Here is a 22178-nt window from a genome sequence, read left to right as displayed (position 1 = left end):
TTGATATATCCATAACTTTTCAAAACACTCTCTGTGGTCAAAGTGGGTTAAATATGTTGCTAGAAGATGTTCATAAGCTGTCATCCTATTGGCATGTCAATTTGTACACTTAAGTAGTCCTTTAGCTGTTTCTTAAGCTATGTACTCAGAATTCTTTCCTAATGATATCTCTCCTTTTTCTTGCTTAAGATACATTTAAAAAAAATGCAATACAGGTTGCTGTCATTTTGGACTGAGTTTAGCTTCTTTTAGTATCAAATGGCATGTGCTCTCTTTCCCTGAACTTAATTTCCATTTTATATATTTGTTTTAACCTTTCTTACTTTTCACACTTAACGCTTCCAGCAAGCAATAATTCATTCTGCCTTTTAATTTCTGTTTTTCTTTTCTCTACAACTTGTGACTACATGATTCCTGTTTGTATCCATCCCTTTCTCCACCATTTCTAAAAAGACAGTGGTTATTTTCCATTTCTAAAACAGGATTCCACAAATTGTCTCTCAAACAGATAAAACAGTCTGCTAAGCCTCAGCTGTAGTTTCCTTTAGGGTACTCCACCCTTCTTTGACAGTTATTGATTCTATGTACAATAAAAGTTCATAACACAATAATAGCATGAGTCTTTAAAGTTATACATCACCTGCAGTACAAATATGCGCACAGCATTCAGGTTCTTTAGGTTCAGACAGGGGAAATAGACATGCATATAGTTATACATATTTATTGTCATTTTTAAAAGTAGCATTTTCATTTACTTTATGTATTCACCTGTCCACTGTTCCATATGTGCACATTCGAAGAGAAAATAAGTACTGCCTTGTAAGTCCAAGATTAATATCAATAAAACCACACGCCAGATACAAACTTTGTTACTTGCTGGCAGTTGCTTTCAGGAAAATATAATTATCCCGTAGAAATAATATGGAAAAGGACTTTGTTACGCCTTTAGAAGTAGCCTGGGATTAGATCAGTACAGCCACTACATTGCTTCATTCCAGCTCCAAGAATATGGTCTTTCCTGAATAATGAAGGTTTGTCACCAGGAAGAAACTCATGTCGTAGTTCCATTTTTTCCATATAGCTCGTGGATAAAAGAGTTGATTTTTCTATTACAGCTTCTCAAGTACATAAAGTTTTCCATTGTCTGCAGAAAAAAAATCATTGTTGCAGGCCATAAGGTTTAGAAGCATCTTCTCTTCAGCAAGACAGAAAGAAACAATTCTTAAAATCTGGCAATATAATTAAGAAAAACTTAAGGATGAACCAAATTCTGCCATCAGATACATGTACGCGAGTACCAGATATTCCAGTCAAGTCCACTGCATATTATTATACACATATAGTACAAAAAGAAACAAAAATATTAGCAACAAGCTATCCTTACATTTGTTCCAAATGAATTAGCAACTATACAATTTTAACTGTAATACGAAAGAGGAAAAAGAACGTAAAAGAACAGGTATGAAGAAAGATATTTTCCAAACTTTTATTTGTGCACATTCATCAAGTGAAAAAAGTTAACTTTTACAGCTTCTTTGGTGCCCAATATTCAGCATACAAAAATGTAAAAGACTATTCACAAATAAAACACAAGCTCAAACTAAAAATGTTTTAAAGGTAGTGCACATCGTGACAGTTTTGCTTATGAAGACACAGAAATTACTGCAAAAATAAATAGAGCGTCTTTTAAAAAGCAGCAATTTCATATCTTGTAAACTTTCATTTTTACAATACAGCACTGTTCAAAATAAAATCCAAACGGGCTGGAGTTTACACTGTGGCCATGAACAAGTGAAAGAGTCTGTATTTCCTCAGCTATTGTTGGTCCAGTTTTCCTTTTTGCTTTTAGTCCAATGTGCAGCAGTCTTTAAAGGTGCTTGGTTAGGGAACCTAACCATTAAGTGGTGAATTATAAAATCTCTTTCCTGCTTTCAAACACGAACGGATAAATCTGTTCCACAGCACTGGCAACAGCCTTTACATTTGGCCCTGAGACACATTAAAAAATAGAGGGAGGAGGGAAAGAGAAAAAAGGTCAGGACACTGGAAATTAAAAATAACAATTTCTCAAAGTTGGCTACCACAATTTTACATTGTATACACAAAGATTATTTTTTCATATACAAAAAAAACTTTCTTATGATCATCTTAGTATTTATAGCAACCCTTCCCTCCCTCCCCCAAGCCCCTTAGAGTTTGTAATGATGTTTGAAGTAGTAGCTGGTTAGACTAGAAATATATGTATTTCTTAGATTTTTTTCCCCACCCTATCCAGAAGACTCATGAGGCTTACAATAAAAACAGCCCAAGTCTTCAAATAACCCCTTCAAAACCCAAGGACTCCAGCTGTTCCCTCCCCCCATGTTTTAGCTGTCCCTGTTATCCTGTAAGAAATTATATTCCATGCAACATAGCACAAGACAGAGGCATCCTATGTAAATAGCAGAGCTTGATTGGCATTACCTAAACAAACAGGTCAGATGCCTTCTGACTAGTTGCTGCTCCAAGAACCAAAATTCCCCAGAACAAAACATGGCTATCTTAATTTTTCATTGCATCCAGTCACAGGCAACTATTTCTAAATTATAACAGATTTTAACCTAGTTGCGATTTAGACGTTAATATTGCAGCCTGAGTTAATGAACATCTCTCCCATCAACCTCAGGTCATAACTTCTAATCCCAGTTATGGTCTTTATTATACTACATGTGGGGGGAAAAAACTGAGAAAGATGATCAAAACTTTGGATTCTTCAATTAAACAAGTGTACCTTAAAACTCCTCACCATGAACCTGGTTACCTCATCCCCCACTTTTCCTAAACTATGACCACTTTTAGTTCATTTAAAATAATCTATTTAGCCTGTTAGAAGTATTACTTTCTTCCACAGCTATCGGATGTTATCGTTAAAAAACAAATTATCTGGTAGCATTAGAAAATGAAATCCCACATGCTTATCTTGCTGTTGCTTTAAGTCTGATTTCTCTGGCTAAACTCGTATGAAAGCTAGTTAAATATTCCTAACAAATCAAATATTTATTCTGACATGAAGTACCTGTTACTGTGATACTGCCTGTTGAAAAAATTTGTAAAGTAGCTCTGAGAGTCTTTATTCTGTAACACACTGCAGGATGAAGTTCTGGTTCATAACTAGAAAACAAAGGATACTGTCAAATCTAATTCTATAACTTCAAGAAAAGAGTTAAGAAAAATAAAAGATGACTGTTCTCTTGAAACCTACAGTACCTAGCATGAGGTCTATTGTTCTTCGTAAATTCTGGCAATCGGATTTCAAAGGGCATGTTGCACACGGCTAGAACATTGACAACTTTAAAATCTGTGAAAATTACCTTGTGGAAAAGAGAGAAAAAGTTAGATAATTGATTCTTCAGGGAGAAAAAACCTCTAACAGACAATCCGATATTGCTTCAGTTAAAAACCTTGTGGTTAATGCACTCAAAGCATCTGCTAGGACTAGGTAAACTCTTCAGTCATTTGCTGTGCAATACACAATTCCGGAATGGTGTTCTTCTAAAAGTACAAAACTGCCTTTTCGTTTTCACTTAGAACGAAATATTGGAGCTTGCACAGCCTACATTACTATAGTAAATACCAATAAATTATAAATGGGCTAATTGATGTCTTAGAAGCCATTTGAATGTCAGAAAAAAGTGTGGTTTGTAGTTACTAGAACCTATTGAGTTGTTTTATACTCTTGTTCATAGAACCTCTTCATTTTATTTTTACCACAGTTCAGAATCTGCACTGTGCAGAAATGAAATGCATCTTTCACTTATCTCCAGCAGGCAGTGCCGAGAACTGCTATTCTACCTTTACTGAACTCAAGCTAAATTTCTAACTTCCGAAAGCTCTTTACCCATAACAATGCTATGCTACAACATGGTAGCCAAAAATTGCCAGTGGACAATGTCCAACTGAAATAATGACACTATGACAGCTTTTTCCTAGTTGTCAGCATAAACAATGTCAATGAAGAAGGAACATGCTCTTCCTCAAACTTTCCAAAAAACTCTTTGTAGCACACCTACAGCCTAGGGAATGACCTGCTGGGTGGCACAGAGGTGGAAAGGGATCTTGGAGTCCTAGTGGACTCCAAGATGAACATGAGCCGGCAGTGTGACGAAGCCATCAGAAAAGCCAATGGCACTTTATTGTGCATCAGCAGATGCATGACAAATAGGTCCAGGGAGGTGATACTTCCCCTCTATAGGGCGCTGGTCAGACCGCAGTTGGAGTACTGCGTGCAATTCTGGGCACCACACTTCAAGAAGGATGCAGATAACCTGGAGAGGGTCCAGAGAAGGGCAACTCGTATGGTCAAGGGCCTGCAGACCAAGCCCTATGAGGAGAGACTAGAGAAAGTGGACCTTTTCAGCCTCCGCAAGAGAAGTTTGAGAGGCGACCTTGTGGCTGCCTATAAGTTCATCACGGGGGCACAGAAGGGAATTGGTGAGGTTTTATTCACCAAGGCGCCCCTGCGGGTCACAAGAAACAATGGCCACAAGCTAGCAGAGAGCAGATTTAGATTGGACATTAGGAAGAACTTCTTCACAGTTCGAGTGGCCAAGTCTGGAACGGGCTCCCAAGGGTGGTGGTGCTCTCCCCTACCCTGGGGGTCTTCAAGAGGAGGTTAGATGAGTATCTAGCTGGGATCATCTAGACCCAGCACTCTTTCCTGCTTATGCAGGGGGTCGGACTCGATGATCTATTGAGGTCCCTTCCGACCTTAACATCTATGAATCTTCTTGGCCTGTGAATAAACCCCATGATTTCTGGTTTGAAAAAAAAAATGTTAAGCAGGAAAGACTCCTTAGAAAAGAAATCTCAACATGGATCTGGACATAGATTCATAGATGCTAGGGTCTGAAGGGACCTCAACAGATCATCAAGACCAACTCCCTGTCTGGGCAGGAAAGAGTGCTGGGGTCACATGACCCCAGCCAGGACCTTATCCAGCCTTCTCTTAAAGACCCCCACGGTAGGGGAGCGCACCACCCCCTGGGAAGCCCATTCCAAATTTTGGCCACCCTTACCATGAAGAAGTTCTTCCTGATATCTAGCCTAAATCTGCTGTCAGTTTGTGACCATTGCTCCTTGTTACCCCAAGAGGCACCCTGGTGAACAGAGCATCTCCGATATCTTGCTGTGCCCCCCTTACGAATTTGTAGGCAGCCACAAGATCACCTCTCAGCCTACACTTGCAGAAGCTGAAGAGGTCCAGGTCCCTTAGTCTCTCCTCATAGGGCTTGGCCTGTAAACACTTAACCATATGAATGGCCCTCCTCTGGACCCTCTCAAAGCTATCCACATCCTTCTGAAAGTATGGTGCCCAAAACTGGACACAGTATTCCAACTGCAGTTTGACCAATGCTGCAGAGGGGAAGTATCACCTCCTTGGTTCTATCTGTCATGCATCTGCTGATACGTGATAAAGTGAGGTTAGCTTTGCTGATGATTTCGTCACACTGACATGTTCTGCACTTATGTTTCTCTTTATTAAAATACTGGTGCTATTCTTGCTGAGTAGCTTCATGTTATAATCCAGTCTTTGCTGTTACAAATACATCAATTCTATCCACAGTTTTGAAGTCCAGCTCAGATCTTTCAGGTCTCATGTAGTCTGGTGTTAGATGGATGTTTGTTCTGTCTTGTTTTAAATCCACTCAGATTGGTAAGAGCCATTGTGGGCTTATTGTACATGTAAAGTTTGGTGGCTGTTATGCAGGCTGAGCAATCATCAAATGAGACCATTCCTTCTTTAGACTCCCTAGTGGGTCTACGAACTGGCTACCAGCGAACTTCACTAGTATCAAGGAACAAATACCAAGTTGAATGATTTTGTCAGGCAGTTGTAAGCGGGTTGTATAATGGGCTATATTTATCTATCTCAGGCTCAGGCAAGGTGGAGTTAACCATGATATTCATTAGCTTAGAAGTGAATCTTTGTCCCGATGTACTGCTTAACAAGACTACTGCCATTTGCTTCAGTTTAACTTTTAACATATTCAAAACCTGATTTGAAACTATGTTCATCCTCATAATTCTAAAACTAGATTTACTGAAAAAATGCAAGTGTCTGTTCCTATGACAACAACCTTTATGTTATTCAGAACATTCTAAAAATGGAATTTGCAGTAATATACCAAGTCAAAACTTTTTTTCTCCCACATGAGAGGAGGGTGATTACAAGAGGCTAATTTACCAACCCTTGTAAAATCCTGCTCTTTGGCTGGTGAAACATTCTTTTAGGCTGTAAAGTGAGTCTCAAGCAAGTACATGTACACACACACACAAAATGTGGTCTTAGATGTGGACCAAATATAACTTCTGGTACTACACATGGACAGTTGGAAAGATGCTGGTGGTCCACTGTCATCGTTGCTATGCTTGTCAGGTGTTACGGTTGTGTTGTCAGTATTGAAGTCTCAGGGACTACAGTGCTAGCAAAAAAATCACAGCCAGGAGATCCTAACACCAATCTTATCATCTTAAAGAACTGACCACAGGCTCGGTTCAGTGCCAAAGGTTTGGCCAGGTTTACTGTCTACAAGGCATGGCCATAACACACTTGTGATCTGACAGACAAAGTGTTAACACATGCATGCCCATGACAAAGTATTGGCACATACCATGTAGGCTCCCCAGACCAATATCAAGTTCCCAGGGATCAAAACAAATTACATATTACACTCTACCAGTACTTTGAATGTCTTAAGCTGTCCTGTACCATGGGCTTATTCCACATCTTGACCTCAGTGTTCCTGTTCCAGCCTCATCATCTTGGTAATGGACTATTCTATACCCTGTAGTCATCTCCCAATCCCATCTTCTGGCAAGAATGCCCATCTGGCCCACATGCTAAGTTTGCTTATATAAGGAGTTTATGCATCAGTCAGGTTCACTGATGAGGCCTACTTCAGCCCATGCTATAGCAAAGCCTTTGTGTGAGCAGTATATATATTGATCATTGCTTCAGCAAGGCCTACAGTCACATCACCACTTCTGCTGATCCAGGCAGCAATCTTTCCCATTCTTTCTGAAAGGCCAAAGAATCCTACTCTTGTTATAATTGTTACCTGAAAACCTAGTTTCTGTAGACTACGGGCTAATCGTCTGGCACCAAATTTAGCTTCTTCTTCACTATAAAGGAAAGAGAAAATACTAACTTTATTATGTTGCAGTAGCAAGATTAGAAATGCATATGTCCCACGCTGATCTTGCTATTTTTTTTCAAACACTCTAGTTAGCAAATGTCAGAATTAAAGCCTTAATTATGCCTTAGTATGAGACAATCTTAATTACAAGATCATACACACAGTCACCACACAGACTGCCTCAGTGCACAGTATAAATGGTGCTCACTTGATGAGCAGCTATCCAATAGTGCATTGCATTCTAACTGTTAAGGACATGGCCTCATATCTTTTTAATGTACAGTATTCACAGATCATTCTGAGTTTTTTTCTTAATGCTCAGTTAACATTTATGAAACAATTATTAAGTCCTCTCAAAATGGTGGATGGTGGCATATCTATTATTGCAGATAGAGTACCAAGGCAAGGGACATCAAGTTCAAGAGTGACAAATATTTCTGGATGTCCAAGTTGGGACTCCATATAATCTGACTCTCTTTCAGTGCTCTTAATTCTACATATCACTGTTCCCATGACTTAAGCTGCCGCTATGTCTGGTCACCTTTCTGCATATCAATGTCAAGGTCTACAGTTGGCCACAATAAGGAACATGGAGGTAGTGACCACTTTTGAAAAGTCTAGTTAATGTGATCTGATCACTCTGACAAAGGAACTCTGCAAGAAGTGGGATAGATTCCAATTTTCGAAGGCAACTTTCATCAGCTTTAACCATCATCTGCCGTTCTTGCAGTTCTGTACTTTATTCATTATGCATCTTCTAATTCTCTCAAAATGAGGCAGAAGTCCTATAGAAAATCTCAGCCCATATACAACCCACGTCCCTAGTGCAGGTCTCTTCTGTAAACTGATTTAAGGCAAGGGTTCTGTACAAACAAGTAGAATGTGATTCTATAATTAAAGACTGTCTTAATGTATCTGCATTAAGAGGCCATAGCTATAAGCCCACAGGAAACTTTAAGTTTTGGACTCACTACTTGGTTTCTTTGCCTCTGTGAATCAGCACTAGACAGCATTTTTTCTACGCATGTCACTAGGGAATGGCAAAATTCCCAAATTTTCAGATACTAAAAAGTGTGTTCTAGTGGTCAAATCCTTCCGTGTTATAACTATAAAGCTTGAACCTTATAGTCCTCCCCACATCAACCTAACCTTGTCTCTTCCATACTCTGGATCTTCAAACAAATACCAAACTTTACTTTTAAGGTTTTGTCTGCTTCCTTCCTTACCAAGCTTTAGTCTTTACCAAATCTGAATTCCTTCCCCCTGTCAATCTTAGTCCAAGCTCATTTTTATGTGATAGTTCCCTCTTCCATTCTGCTCAGGTTAGTACAGGACTTATTATGTGCACAGGAGAAACAAGGTTGCCTGGATTTAAATGCTGGGACTCATGCCCAACATGTCCAAGAACTGCAGTTATGGAAAGTGTCCTACTCAGCCCCAGACTCAAACATGGTTAGGGATGGTTCTGGGAATTTAGATATTAAAATCCAAGTGTCTAACAAATATGTGTGAACTGAAAAATGCGCCATGACAAAAGCCCGATTTGGGTGGATTTTTGAAGATTAGGAAAAGGCATTTAACTGGTACCAAGGCCAGCTCCCTCTCAAACTTGGGAGTCCCTGTTGCGAAGCACGGCACATGCAAGCTTCTCAAATAAAAGACTGCCAGAAGTTAATGTGGTTAAAACAACTTATTTTCTCTAGCAGTCTCCTGCAAAAGGGATGAACTGTTTTGGCTGCAATTTCCAAATATTCCTTGGGCAGTGAGTTAATATGAAAGATTTCCAACCAACTGGTCAAACAAAGCTTGGTAAAATTGCAAGCAACAGAAAACAAAGTCTTATAAAGGGAGATGCTAATCACGCTTTAGCACGTAAAGCTGACCTAATGAAGTAGCACTTTAGAAGGTCCCAAAAATGTAATCTAGGAATGACTACCTTCTCCTGAAAAAAGATCTAGACCTTGACAAAACTTACCTGGTGGCTCCTGTGCAAATAACTTTTCCTGAGGACCAAATTGTGGCTGTAATCCTAGGTTTCCTAAGTTTCATTAATACTTTCTAGAAGGAGAAAAAAAAAGATTGTTCAATTTCATAACAGAAAGAACAAGTCTAATATACTTCCTCTATACCACCTTTGCCCTAATAAGCCTTCCTTTCAGAAGAAAGAATTCAAAATCAAGTCTTGAAAGGAGCCAAATAAACCTGAAGAATCATAGCCAATGATTAGCTAATGATCATATGGTGGTAGGCCAGTAGCCTTAAATAGACAGAAGTTACTAAAATCAAAACCAAAGTTTTCATTTCCCCTTACTCTGGCTCTTTCACTGCTGACTGTTTCCAGCAAGGTCCTATCTATTCGGAAGACCGAACAGGGCTTGTCCAGAATATTTTACTTCTCCACATCTTATACATTTGGTCATTCTTTCATGCCTCCTCTTATACCTAGTAGCCTATATTCTTAATCCCAACTGAAGGACTACTTTTGTCCAGCATTTCATCACTGGCCATTACAGCTGGCCACTTCTCCAGTGCTGCTTTAGTTTATGACCATGGCAACTAACATCAAGAAAACTGCTTCCTTGTAAGCTGTTCTCCTCAACAACAGGCAGAAGCTTTCTGAATATAATGAATTCTATTCCTCAAGGTAATGCCTACTATCTTGCTCTACAGCTGCACAACTACATGTACACTCAATACTGTGCTATAGCAATAATCAATCTTTGGTCTGTCAGAATGTATTTTTTTGTGGCCCACCCAAGTAATTCTTCATTGACAGCAAGACAGACTAGATAGGATGGAAACCTTTTAAGCGTACTCTCATGTTAGGTCCCCAGAACTGCACAGATTTAAATTTCACAGCCTCTGTTGCAGTGCTTTGGCGCTACTGGCAGCACCTCTTCCCCCCCGCCCATTCCTAGAATAGATAAAAGCTAATCAAGGCCAGCACGTCTAAACAGGAACAGGAAAGAAATTGTAAAGAAAATTCAGAAACATTCCAGTTCTGGTGCACCGATTACAGAATTCACTATATCAACTACACCCGATGTACTGAGATTGACACAAATAAGAGAATTTTAATTCAATAAACATTTGTAAAATTTAAGCACTTAAGGGATCTTAAAATCTCTTACCCCAACATCACGCTTGTATATCACATTTGCACCCTCTAATGCAATCTTCCTCAAGTTTAAATGGCATCTTGTTCTAAAAACACACACTACATTTGTGATTAAAATGTCCAGTGCAACATCACTGTCTGCATCCATTGGGGTGGATTAAAACTCAGATCCCCACCAGCACACCATGAAGATCACATCCTGGGAAAGAGAACAATATAATTAAACATGCTATCATACAGTTGCCTAGGAACATCCTACCATGTAACTTAATTTCAACTTAAATAGGGCAACCTTGGAAAAAGAACTGTGGAATAAATTGGATTTAACTGCAAAGTTTCTGTATCCTAGACGCCAGAAGACAGGATACCTTACTTATTTAAACTGACATTTCAGTACAGTTAAACCAACTCATCAGAAATACACTTTGAGGCTTAATTAACAAGCAGAGATTAATTGGGACTTCTTTACAAAGGACTCTCTGGATTGCTCTGATTAAGTAGCACATGAGAGAAGTTTACAGTTACAATGCTCAACAGACATGAAAGGACTGCTGCAATGAAAACAAAGCCTGTCCATCCCATGTGCACAGAATTCCAAAAAACATCACACGGCTGCTTTCTGGCATGTGCTCAGCACCACCCTTACAGATGTGCTCTTAATAGCAGTGGTGCGTACTGCCAGTACTACTATAATGGCAGCTACATCACTTTTTACAAGTGGGAGCATGGAGTACAAGGGGCTTCCTGGGACAAGATGGGCTTCTTCTCTCTGCAAAAGGTAAGGGTCTCTTTTCTTATGGGTTGGCTGATCTCCTTCGTCGGGCTTTAAACTATGTTCAATGGGAGAGGGAGTGGCAGAAGATGGAGAGAATCTAGGACCTACAGTCTACGAGATATATAACAGAACATTCCAGGTAAGAATTGTATTTGTGTGAAGCCACCAGGATAAATAATGCAGCAGCACAACCAGCATGGTTTTGTAGCATGCCTGACTAATCTGTTTTCTTTTTATGACCAGGTCACAAAATGCTTGGATGCAGGAGTAGAGGTGGATGTCATATACTTGGACTTTAGGAAGGCCTTTGATATGGTATGTCAGACCATTCTCATAAATAAATTAAGAGGCTGAGACTTAGATGTTCACACAGTCCGGTGGGTGGCAAATTGGCTTGGGGGGGGGGGGGGGGGTCACACTCAGAGAGTGGTAGTGGACGGGTTGATATCAACCTGGGAGGATGTGGGCAGTGGGGTACCACAGGGCTCAGTCCTTGGACCTGTACTCTTCAATGTCTTCATCAGTGACTTGGATGTGGGTGTGAAGTGTACTCTGTCCAAGTTTGCAGATGATACCAAATTGTAGGGTAAGTGCACACTCCAGAAGGTAGGGAATGATTGCAGGCAGACCTGGACAGGTTGGAAAAGTGGGCAGAACACAATTGGATGCAGTTTAACAAGGACAAATGCAGAGTGCTGCACCTATGGCATAAAAATACCCAGCACAGCTACTGGCTGAGAAATGACCCTCTTAGCAGCACAGAAGTGGAAAGGGATCTCGGAGTTATAGTGGACTCCAAGATGAATATGAGTCATCCGTGTGACGAAATCATCAGCAAAGCTAACCTCATTTTATCATGCATCAGTAGATGCATGACAAATAGAACCAAGGAGGTGATACTTCCCCTCTATGCAGCATTGGTCAGACTGCAGCTGGAATACTGCTTCCAGTTTTGGGTGCCGTGCATCAAGAAGGATGTGGATAGCTTTGAGAGGGTCCAGGAGGGCCACTTGTATGGTTAAGGGTTTGCAGGCCCAGCCCTATAAGGAGAGACTAAGGGACCTGGACCCCTTCAGCCTCTGCAAGAGAAAGCTGAGAAGTGATCTTGTGGCCGTCTACAAGTTCATTAGGGGGACGCAGCAAGGAATTGGAGCAAGGAATTGGAGATGCTCTGTTCGCCTCTTGGGGTAACAAGGAACAATGGTCAGAAACTAACAGAGCAGATTTAGGCTAGATATCAGGAAGAACTTCTTCATGGTGAGGGTGGCCAAAATTTGGAATGGGCTTCCAAGGGAGGTGGTGCTCTCCCCTACCTTGGGGGTCTTTAAGAGAAGGCTGGATAGGCATCTGGCCAGGGTCATGTGACCCCAGCACTCTTTCCTGCCCAGACAGGGAGTCGGAGTCGAAGATCTGTTGAGGTCCCTTCAGACCCTAGCATCTATGAATCTGAGCGAGAGAAAGGGTGCAGTATGTGCTCTCATGGTGACATGCACACTAGTATTTTCTGACATGGTGTAGACATGGCCACACATAAAAAGAAAAAAAAAGAATGAAAAGAATACACTGTCCTTACATGCTTTATCAGTCTTCATGTATACTACCACCGTGTTGCTCTCAAATGGGGCCTGTCAGCCACAAACGGATTCATCAGGCATCTGACGAGACATGTCCACCATGAGCCAGAGGATTGAGTTGCCCATTGTATAGGAAAACAATAAAAATATTCCACCCCCCAAATCCTCTCTTCATGGTAGTGCCTCTTACACCAGTAACTACAAACGATACACACTGGTGCACGGATGTGGCATTTAGCTTCTCCTTTGGGATAAGCAACGTACCTACAATAAGCCAGCTCCGAAATAGCTGTTTTGCTTGGGATTGTTTTACGGGAGGAGAGAAGAGACTTGGATTTCATTAAATAATTTAGAGCTGGACAGGAACGTGAAAATCTTTGGGACACATTTTTTGGAAAACGTTTAAATTGCCAGTTGACATAATAACCAGAAATTTTAAAAATGTAAGATGCTAAAGCAGATCTCAATTTGGGAGGTGGAGGCAATGAATCAGCAATAATTTGGTGTTTGAAAATCTAGAACCGCCCTACCCACAATGAACACAAAGAATTCTAAGGAACACAATTAAATAAAAGCATATGGCCTTAAATTCTCTATACTGTTTTGTGGTTTCCTGCTCTTTTGACAGAATGAAAGTACCAAATATAAACCACCGCTGGATGAAATGCAGAAGGCTGAGACCTTAGTTCCAGTAAGTAAGAGACAAATTAAGATTAACAATGTTTCCATCTAAATAGGTTCAATACAGATTTGCCACACATTCCTGGCCTCCAACTACATGGCACCCTACCCCAAGTTCTGATCAACAGACTGAAGAGCAGCAGCTATCACCATACAGTAGTGACACACTTTGATGCAGATGGGTGTTTTTACACATGGAAATGGCTTTTGTGATCACTTGTCTATCTCAATCTGAACCTGGTTCCATGAAGCAGTACTGCACAGTTGCTGATTTTCCAGAAAGACAGGATAAAAGGAAGCAGGTGGTAGAGCAAAAAAAAAAAAGTACCAAAGAAAAGATCAAAGAATAGACTAGGGGTAGGCAACGTTTTTTGGCCAGAGTGCCAAAAAACACCACAATGACTACCTCGGAAGGTGCTGAAGTGCCGGCATGCAGAAAAACAAAACGAGGGCAAGGGCTACATGGCAGGATGCCCTGCTTGTGCCCCTTGCCCCCCACCCAAAGCCCCTGCCCCCAGCCCTGCCACCCTGTGCCCCCCACCCAAAGCCCCTGCCCCCCAGCCCTACTGCCCCTTGCCCCCCACCCAAAGCCCCTGCCCCACAGCCCAGGCTCAGTGGCTGCCAGCAGCTACCCTGGCTCTGTGTAGCTGCTGGAGCCCGGGCTGCTCCCACCAGGGCTTGCAGCGTCCCAGCTGCCTGCTGGGAGCAGCCCGGGATCCCGGCTGGCAGCAGCTACCCAGAGCCGGGAGGCTCCAAACAGCTGTGCTGGGCTCCGGCATTAGTTCCGCACCAGCGTGTGCATGCACACCTCGGAGAGGGCGGTGGGGGAGGGGCCTGGGACAGCCCTGGTCTCTCTCCAGCTCCTGGCACGGAGCTGATGAGCCCAGTGCAGCTGTTTGTAGCCAGCCTGAGCTCTGGGCAGCTGCAGCAAGTAGCAGGCAGGCTGCAAACAGCTGCGCAGGGCTCCACAGCTCCAGTATCAGCTCCGTGCTGGCGGTGACTGCACAGGCACCGCCCGCATGGAGCTGATGCTGGAGCTGTGGAGCCCGGCACAGCTTCTTGCAGCCTGCCCGCTGCTTCCTGCAGCTGCCCAGAGCCCAATCTGGCTATAAACAGCTGCACCGGGCTCATCACCTCCGTGCTGGGAGTGGGGGAGAGACCAGGGCTGCACTGCCTCAGGCCCCTCCCCCACCGCCCGCTCCGAGGCACACCTGCACGCGCCAGTGCGGAGTTGATGCTGGAGCCCGGAGCCCAGCACAGCTGTTTGGAGCCTCCCGGCTGCAGTCAGCCCTGGCTCTGGGGAGCTGCTGCTAGCCAGGATCCCAGGGCTTCTCCCAGCAGGCAGCTGGGATGCTGCAAGCCTTGCCGGGAGCAGCCCAGGCTCCGTTCCTGGCAGCAGCTACCCAGAGCCGGGGCTGGCCGCAGCGTGCCAAGCAAAATGGCCTCGTGTGCCACGTTTGGCATGTGTGCCAGGGGTTGCCAACCCCTGGAATTGACCCATAGGAAGAAGACACAAAAGAGGATACAGAGAGCACAGAGAGAAAAGAACAATGGTAACTAACATCAGTGTGCCAATACTCTTCTTAAAAAATAAAAAGCAGCTGTCTGCAATGGCCTACTACACTACAACAGAATGTACTGAGTCTCCCTTTGCAACTGTTTCAATAACTGTTCCTCCTTGGATGTCTACAATCTCTCTCCACAGACAACAGTTGGATAAGGGAACATACATGCTAAATATAAGAGTGATGGCACAGCTTGTGTGTTCAGATATTGTCAGGTTACAACTATAATAGCAATGTGTCCCACTCAGTTAACAGTATTCTGAAAGATTAGATGATACAAAGGCAGCAAACCAAGAGGAAATGCATTTGGAAATTAATCTTAACAACTGATATCGTCCTTGAATTTTTGTGACAGTTATTTGGTTAACAAATACTTGCAAGTCTAAGAGACGTTAGACAAGCAGTACCTGAACCCAATGTAAAAAAATGAAAATCACCTTCCACTGTGCTTCAATGCTGTCTGAACAAGAACATTTCAATATTTACTATTTCTCTACAAAGTCAGAAGTTTACATAGTAAATACTTCAACTATGGGCATCTATACACGTGCTCTGGGGTGGAAGAGCGAGGCACTTTAATTAGAGTGACTCTGACAGCCACTCTAATTAAAGTGACCGCAGCATCATGTGTGTTCAGTCCTGCACTTCAAAAATGGCAGTGGGGGTGCTTTAACTAAAGCTTGTTTGACAAGCTTTAGTTAAAACACCCCTGCTGCCATTTTGAAATGCGAATAAACGTGACACAGATGCTGCTGGAGTACATCAATTACCATGCTCTGGCAGACTAGCAGCAGACTTGCTTAATCGAGTGCTAATTAGCACGTGTCAGAGCACAGCTCCATTACATGTATAGGTGCCCTATAATACTGATTTAAACTTCTTCACTAACAACAGGAAATTAAACCGTTTGTTCAAGTTAAGACACTAGTCTTTTCCTTTGAGAATCTGAACCCATAAGAATCAAGAATTTAAAAGTAGGAGTTTTGATTCATAATTAGGATGTGTGCATAATAATAAAGTTGTTCATGTTATTTATTATTTTTGGCGCAGGGCCGCTTAACGAGTTTTGGTGAACTGTTGAGGGCTGCGTGGGTAGCCTCACCCCTTGACAGTTGCCCCACCCCCTGGTTGCCATCTTGAGACTGGAAGTCTTGCCCCTAACCGCTGACGTTTGCCACCAGAAGTCCCTCTCCTTGCCCCAAATGAAATACTCCTTTTGGGGGGGGAGGGAAGGGGGAGTGCCATGTTAGAACCAGAAAAAACCTAAAAGTAAAACACCTACTACAACATATTTTATTACAAAAAATATTTTTGTCATGATTTGTGTTTGCACAGTATATATAGAGGTAATTGCATAACTCAAAAATAAAGTCTTAGTCTAACATATTGTGTGGGGAGGTACGGCTGCGGTGGGGTGTGCGCAGTAGGGCGTGGGGAGGTTGTAAGAGGGTGTGGCTGTGTGTGGGGAGGCAACGGGGTATGGTGGGATGTATATGTGGGGGTGTATATGTAGGGGTAGGGTGTGGGTGTGTGGCGTTTGTAGGGTGGGTGAGGGGGTGTGAGGGAATGTGGAGACCACCCCACACACACACACTTCCCACATGGCTGCTGCTGTTGCTGCCAGCACGTGCTACACGCAACAGCTGGGGGCACTTAAGGAATGCTTATGCCTGGCACAGGCTCTGGTGCCTGGTGGCACACAGCTCCAGCCAGTGCTGCACATCATGGCAAGGACCACAGCCTTGCTGGGTTGCCTCTATCACCAGGGCTCTGTGCCACACATGTGCACCTCGCACACAGCCCCATATGCTGGAGCCGGTTGCCTTCCCCGTCTGCTGCCCCGCACAGGTCTTGGAACTCTGTGGGGAAGCAGGAACTGGGGCTTCCCTCCATTTCTGGTGGAGACCCAGGACCTGCACAGCGGGGTGCGGCAAAGGCAACTGGCTCCAAGGCGCGGGCTTCCCTCCATGGTGCACAAGTGCAGGAACTGCATGTGTGTGGCACAAAGCACTGGCAATAGGAGGCAGTCTGGTGGGATGATGTGCAGCGCTGGCCTGAAACACGTGCCACTGGATGCCAGTGCCTGTGTGAGGCATGAGCGCCGAGTGTCACTGCCTGCTGCTGTTGTTGCCGGCGGAGGGAACACCACCACGTGGGGAGGGAATGTGGGGGGTCCCCACACGCTGCCACCCCCCTTCACACCCTGCCCACTTGAGCTCCATGCTGCTGCCACTCCCCTACCACCACCCCCTGGGCATGGGCTGTGTGCTGCTGCCAGTCCCAGCCCCACACTCCTACCCAACTGCAGCTCTGCCCCTGCCCCTACTGCTTCCCTACCAGCTGCCTGGAGCAAGGGTAGGTGTGAGGCACAATAGGGTATGTTGGGGAGTATGTATATGTGGGTGCCTTGCACCCACCCTCATGGGCAGAAGGGCTGGGTGGGGTACAATTAGTTCGTGAGTCACATCCGGCCTGCGGGCCATATTTTGCCTGCCCCTTGTCTAACAACACAGGGGAAAGCAAAAGAGTACCCTTTTGTTTGGTGAAAGATGGGTAGAAGTTGTCACTGAATGACTTCAAGATTTGAGGAAAGAATGGATACCACAATCCAGAGCAGAGAAAGGATTCTGGGATATAGTTAAGCCACCATCCTTTCAGAGGATCCACAGCAATCCAGATTTGGCTTAGTTATCACTTCAGTGAAAGTACAAAGCACTGCTTTTAAGATGGATAACGCAAAATAAAAGGATGCAATTATTTCTAATATGCTGAATATCTAAACCTACCCTATTAGGCTCAACTACATTTTGCTTAGCTCTGTGCACAGGCTTCTCAAAAAAAATAAGGTATTTCAATTTAGCTCTCATGCTTTAAAAAAATCTACCATTGTTACTAAACAGAAATAAAAGTTGAAACAAAGAAATACTAAAAATCAATTACTTTTCTCCATTTACATTGTACATTTGTTTTGTTCTTTATTCATTTTGCTTGCTCCAAAGAAAGAACCAAGTCAGTTTTCAAAATCTCATGCAAGTACATATACAACCAAAAGTTTGTAATTTTTTAAAAATAGTGAGCATGAGGATGCCTTTCTTCCCTCCAAGGCCTAACATTCCTGACACTATCCCAAAAGAAAAATATGAAGGAGACATGCTAAGCGCACTAGAAAGGCAAAGCTCATCTCAGTGACAGCTGACTAAAAAGTAGCAAGTTTCCTAAAATGAAGCCAAGACAGACCTCCCATCCCCCACTTCAAAAAAAGAAAGTACTTCTTTGGCAGCAGGTGAAAACATGATTCATATCAAGTAGCACTCACAGACCCTGCATAGGACTTAGCCCCATTTGTAAAGCTGCTACAGAAATAAAGTGAAAGACAAAGATCTTGAAACACTTGTCCCTCAAGAAGAAAGCAATGTACAGTGACCCAAATGAGTGGTAATTAGCACAGAGTGTACAGGTTCTTCTCTGGATGACTGACAGTCATATCATCAAAAAATTAAGATTAACTACTTCAAGACAACATTGTACATTCCCCCTCTCCACAATCACCAAGAGAACTGGCAAGCTCCAGTGACAGCACCTGCCCTGGGGGCAGGCCATGGACACCTTTGTCCACCACCCAGATGCAGCAGTATCTTCAGCCTGTCCCTTCTGCAAAGAGGAAACGGAGGAGACTGCTCCATGCTTTCCTGGCCTGCACATGGCTGTGGCCACTCTTTGCTGCCCTCTTTGGTGCACTGGATTTGGCCTTCTCCCAGACTCTACATTTCCTCTATTCTGTACCAAGCAGCTGAAGGGATCATGCTCTGCCTGGCCAATTTCCTGCTGGGCCAGGCCAAGATGGAGAGCCTGAATAGCCACAGAAGCCAGCTCTGACAGCACCCTCCAACTGTTCCACTCCTTGGTTCAGGAGCGCATCACATTTGAATCTGGACACATCACCTTGCAACAAAATGTGGACTAGTTTATGTCTCACTGGGCTATTGAGGGGGCACTCAGGAAGACGGATGGCTAGTCATACATGTGTAACCCCATGAAGGCTATTGGGAAAAGGGTATCTTAATCTCTGGCAATATGAATGTTTTCATTACTGACAAGTGTTTCATGCTTGGACCCTGGGAGGGTCAACACACACTTTTGCACTTTCACCTTCTGTTTTTAATACTTATAACAGAGCTTTAAAAAAAAAAAAAAAATCAAAAGTCTCTCTCTCTCATAAAGCACCAAACAGCAATAAAAGGGGGTCCCATTCTCTCCTTTCAGATAGATTTCTAAAGTTTATTTTTAGTGTCCCAAGAAATGGGATTTAAAGACATTAGACAAGTCCTGAAGTTATGTGATCTTGCTGGCAAGGAGACATCCCTCAAAACTTGGGAGCGTCAGAGCTACTGGCGGGTTTGGAAGTTCTCTGTCCAAAGCCATTTCCTAACTTCCTGCCACAGGAATGGCACTTCACACCTTTTCTGTGGCAGTTAGTCTGCTATGAAAGGAAAGGTTATTATGAAGCAAATGTCCAGGTCTAGCAAGGTTTACTCTGCCTCCAGGCAGTGAATATTTTCTGCTGAGTGAAGACCAATTATATTCCAAGGAAAACCTCAGCACTTATGCAAATTAAGCGCCCAACTAGAGCAGTAGTACTTCTTTACAAAATTAAGCAAGCATTAATCCCAAGACACCATTTAGTTTTGGTGTTATTTCCACTGTGCCAAGTAACTGCTGCTGTTTTAATCACTTCCCCATATGGACAGTGCAACACAATGACAAAACCAGCCAAACTCCCATTAACTAAGTTGGCTCAAGGCGCACCTCAGAAAACGCCAGTTTAGTCTTCACTTGGTTTTTTGCTCGATTATGGGAAAATAACACAGCTGTCCTTCTGTTGCAGAAATCTCAGGCCACAGCAGGGCTGGATTTTAGCTTTTTGCGCTACAGCTTCTGATTTGAAATCATTAGATGTACCTTGGGAACCACGTCTGTGCAGCTAACGGGTGCCAGCAATATGTGGCACCTCTGGAAGGATCTCCAGGCCCCCGGGGAAGGGGGGTGGGAGGAGGCTGCCACCTGCCAACGAGGGCGAAAAATCCCATCCCGCGGTTCTGCTGGTCCCACAGAAGACTCCCACAGGACACTCTCCTCTCACAATGGGGGACCCTTCCCACAGGCGCCCCACTGCCCCGCCTGGAGCCCACAGACCTTCCGTTTTATTATTCCTCTCTCGGTGGCCTCCCTCTTGAAGACAGGCTTATAGTTTTTTTTCTTGGGGGGCCCACGTTCCCTGAAGACTAACAAACAGGCCTGGAAGGCACCTCAGAGCACTTGTGCACCATGCCCCCCTCCAGCTGCCAAGACCCTGCACGGCCCTGCAAAGGTGCCCTCCCCCCTTCCCAAACTAAGAACTATCCCTGCACCACCCAGGCTGCCCCCTGGCGCCGAACGCCCCTGCGCACCCCGCCCCCCCGCACCAGTTGCCAGGCAACAGCCGTTTCGCCGCGGGGAGGGGGCAGGTGCTCCGAACACTGCCCCCGTCCCCCCGGGCGCGCGAGGCCATAACCGCCCCCAACGGGCCGCGGCGGCGCCCGAGGAGGGGGAGGGGCGGAGGGAGCGGGCAGGCCCGCCATCCCCACCCCCCGCAGTGCCAGCACCGGGCCCGGGCCCGGGCCCACCCGCGGGCCCACAGGGGAGGGAGGCCGCGGCCGTTACCGTGTGGGCAGGCGGCGGGCGGGTGGGTGTCGGCGGCGCGCGGGCCGGTTGCTACGCGCCGCCCCGCCCCTCGCGCCCTTTGTTGTTCCGGGTCCTGGGCCGCGTCGCGGCCACAATCAACATGGCACAAGGCTGGAAGAAGAGGGAGAGCGGCGATCATAGAGGCGCGGCGCCGGCTAGACCGCCCGCCGGAAGAGCCACCGTTCTTCCAGCCCCGCGAGGAGGGGGGTTGTCACGCACTTCCGGCGCCCTAGGCTCCGAGCCGGCAGCTCGCAAGCGTGACGCGAGACGCTGCTGGGGGGTGGGGCGGAGCTTGCGGCCACCGGCTCTAAGCCCCGCCCTCCGCGGGGCTCCCGGGCGGTGGGCGTGTTGCAGCCCAGTCTTTCCGTGCGTGTGTTGCCTGGTGCGGGCTCGGCGCCCACTCACTCCTTAAGGCCTCTGGTACACTTTGGGCATATGTGTCATGTCACGGAGTGGTTAAAAGCACAATAAATGGGGACGAGCCCCTGCAGAGTGGTCGTGGCACCATAAGAATGGCTGTCCAGCTACAAAAAATCGCCAGGCCGTCAGAAGGCGCCTGCATGAAAATCACCTAGAGCAGCGGCGGGCGATGATTTGGGCCGCAGGGCAGTTTTGATAAGCTGTTGCAGGCGGTGTCGGCATCCTTCTACCTTCCCACCTCAGAAAGCTCACCAACAGTCCCCATGGGGCTGGGGCGGGCAGGGAACAAGTGTTTGGGGGGTAATGCAGGGCTAGGTCATGGGGTGGCGATTGCTGTGGGCTGGGCCCTAAATGTCCCTGCCCTGGGGGGGCCTGGGAGCCTGCAGGGGGTGAAAGGGGGCAATGGGAACCTGAGGCAGTGGGATCCATGGCTACCCTATGGTTCTACACAGGGTTAAGTCCTGCCCACTTGTGCCAGGGCAACCCTTGCTGCACTCCTGTTGGTGTCTCCTAGGATGGAGAAGCCACAAGATGTGTAACAACTCTAGCCAGTTTCTATCCAACTTTCATTTGAATATGGATCTGGGCCCTTAGAAAATGCACCCTCTCTCCCCCTTATCCAAAGGTGAGAGAGGCAAGGATGCATTTGTGATACCTGTATTGTTTTGCATACAACACCCTCTCCCAAAACCCAGCTCTTGGAAATTGTGTGGGTGTCATAAATAAGGAAATACAGTAACAGCAGTTCTGCCTTGGGGAAGGCAGAGAGGAATGAATGCCACCATGTTTGTGCTGGGGAGGGAGCAGGGGCAGGATGGTTAACACAGTACTGCTGGCTGTGGGCATGATCTCTTCCCCATTCTCGGTGAAGACTCCTGCTGCAGAAGCTGCTGCTCAGTTACATGGCTTATCAGTACTTTTAAGAAGAGATCTTCTTTCCCCTTCATTCTGCCTTTCAAAAAACAAGGTGTCTCTCATTTGGGAGCATGTTGTATGTGATAGAATATGGTATCTTTTATTGGCCCAGCTGAGAGAGAAGTCACTCAAGCTTTTGGGCACAGGGCAACTGTGCAGTTGGTCTAATAAAAGATACCACCATAGAACCTTGCTTAGTGTCATAGGCGATGTGTGTGTTGGGGGGGGCACAGG

General features: G+C 45.0%; 1 protein-coding gene across 2 annotated transcripts; it reads right to left on the bottom strand.

Moving 5' to 3' along the window:
* Nucleotides 1–705: 705 nt before the first annotated feature.
* Nucleotides 706–20799, bottom strand: TBPL1 (TATA-box binding protein like 1). Of its 2 annotated transcripts, none has more exons than XM_006275893.4 (7): nt 20589–20799; nt 10307–10492; nt 9151–9233; nt 7098–7161; nt 3247–3350; nt 3056–3150; nt 706–1989 (listed from the first exon to the last, which is right to left on the bottom strand). In XM_006275893.4, the coding sequence occupies exons 2-7, from the start codon at nt 10439–10441 to the stop codon at nt 1910–1912; spliced, it is 561 nt and encodes a 186-aa protein (XP_006275955.1). In that variant the 5' UTR covers nt 10442–10492; nt 20589–20799; the 3' UTR covers nt 706–1909. The 2 variants fall into 2 exon arrangements, with proteins under 2 accessions (XP_006275955.1, XP_059569245.1); XM_059713262.1 differs by lacking the exon at nt 20589–20799 and adding an exon at nt 12642–13723.
* Nucleotides 20800–22178: the final 1379 nt, after the last annotated feature.

This window comes from Alligator mississippiensis, chromosome 1 (assembly GCF_030867095.1).
Source record: "Alligator mississippiensis isolate rAllMis1 chromosome 1, rAllMis1, whole genome shotgun sequence".
In the NCBI taxonomy this organism is placed as follows: Eukaryota; Metazoa; Chordata; order Crocodylia; family Alligatoridae; genus Alligator; species Alligator mississippiensis.
Note: the sequence above shows the minus strand (reverse complement) of the source record. Positions and strands in the feature narration are given on the sequence as shown.

Bases quoted from the DNA above. Each gene is read 5' to 3' on its own strand.
- TBPL1 (XM_006275893.4), bottom strand. From the start codon at position 10,441: ATGGATGCAGACAGTGATGTTGCACTGGACATTTTAATCACAAATGTA. The intron at 7,162-9,150 runs GTAAGTTTTGTC...TTTCCTTTATAG, and splicing joins ATTTGCACAGGAGCCACCAG to TGAAGAAGAAGCTAAATTTG. The intron at 1,990-3,055 runs GTACTTCATGTC...AATGTGTCTCAG, and splicing joins AGGCAGTATCACAGTAACAG to GGCCAAATGTAAAGGCTGTT.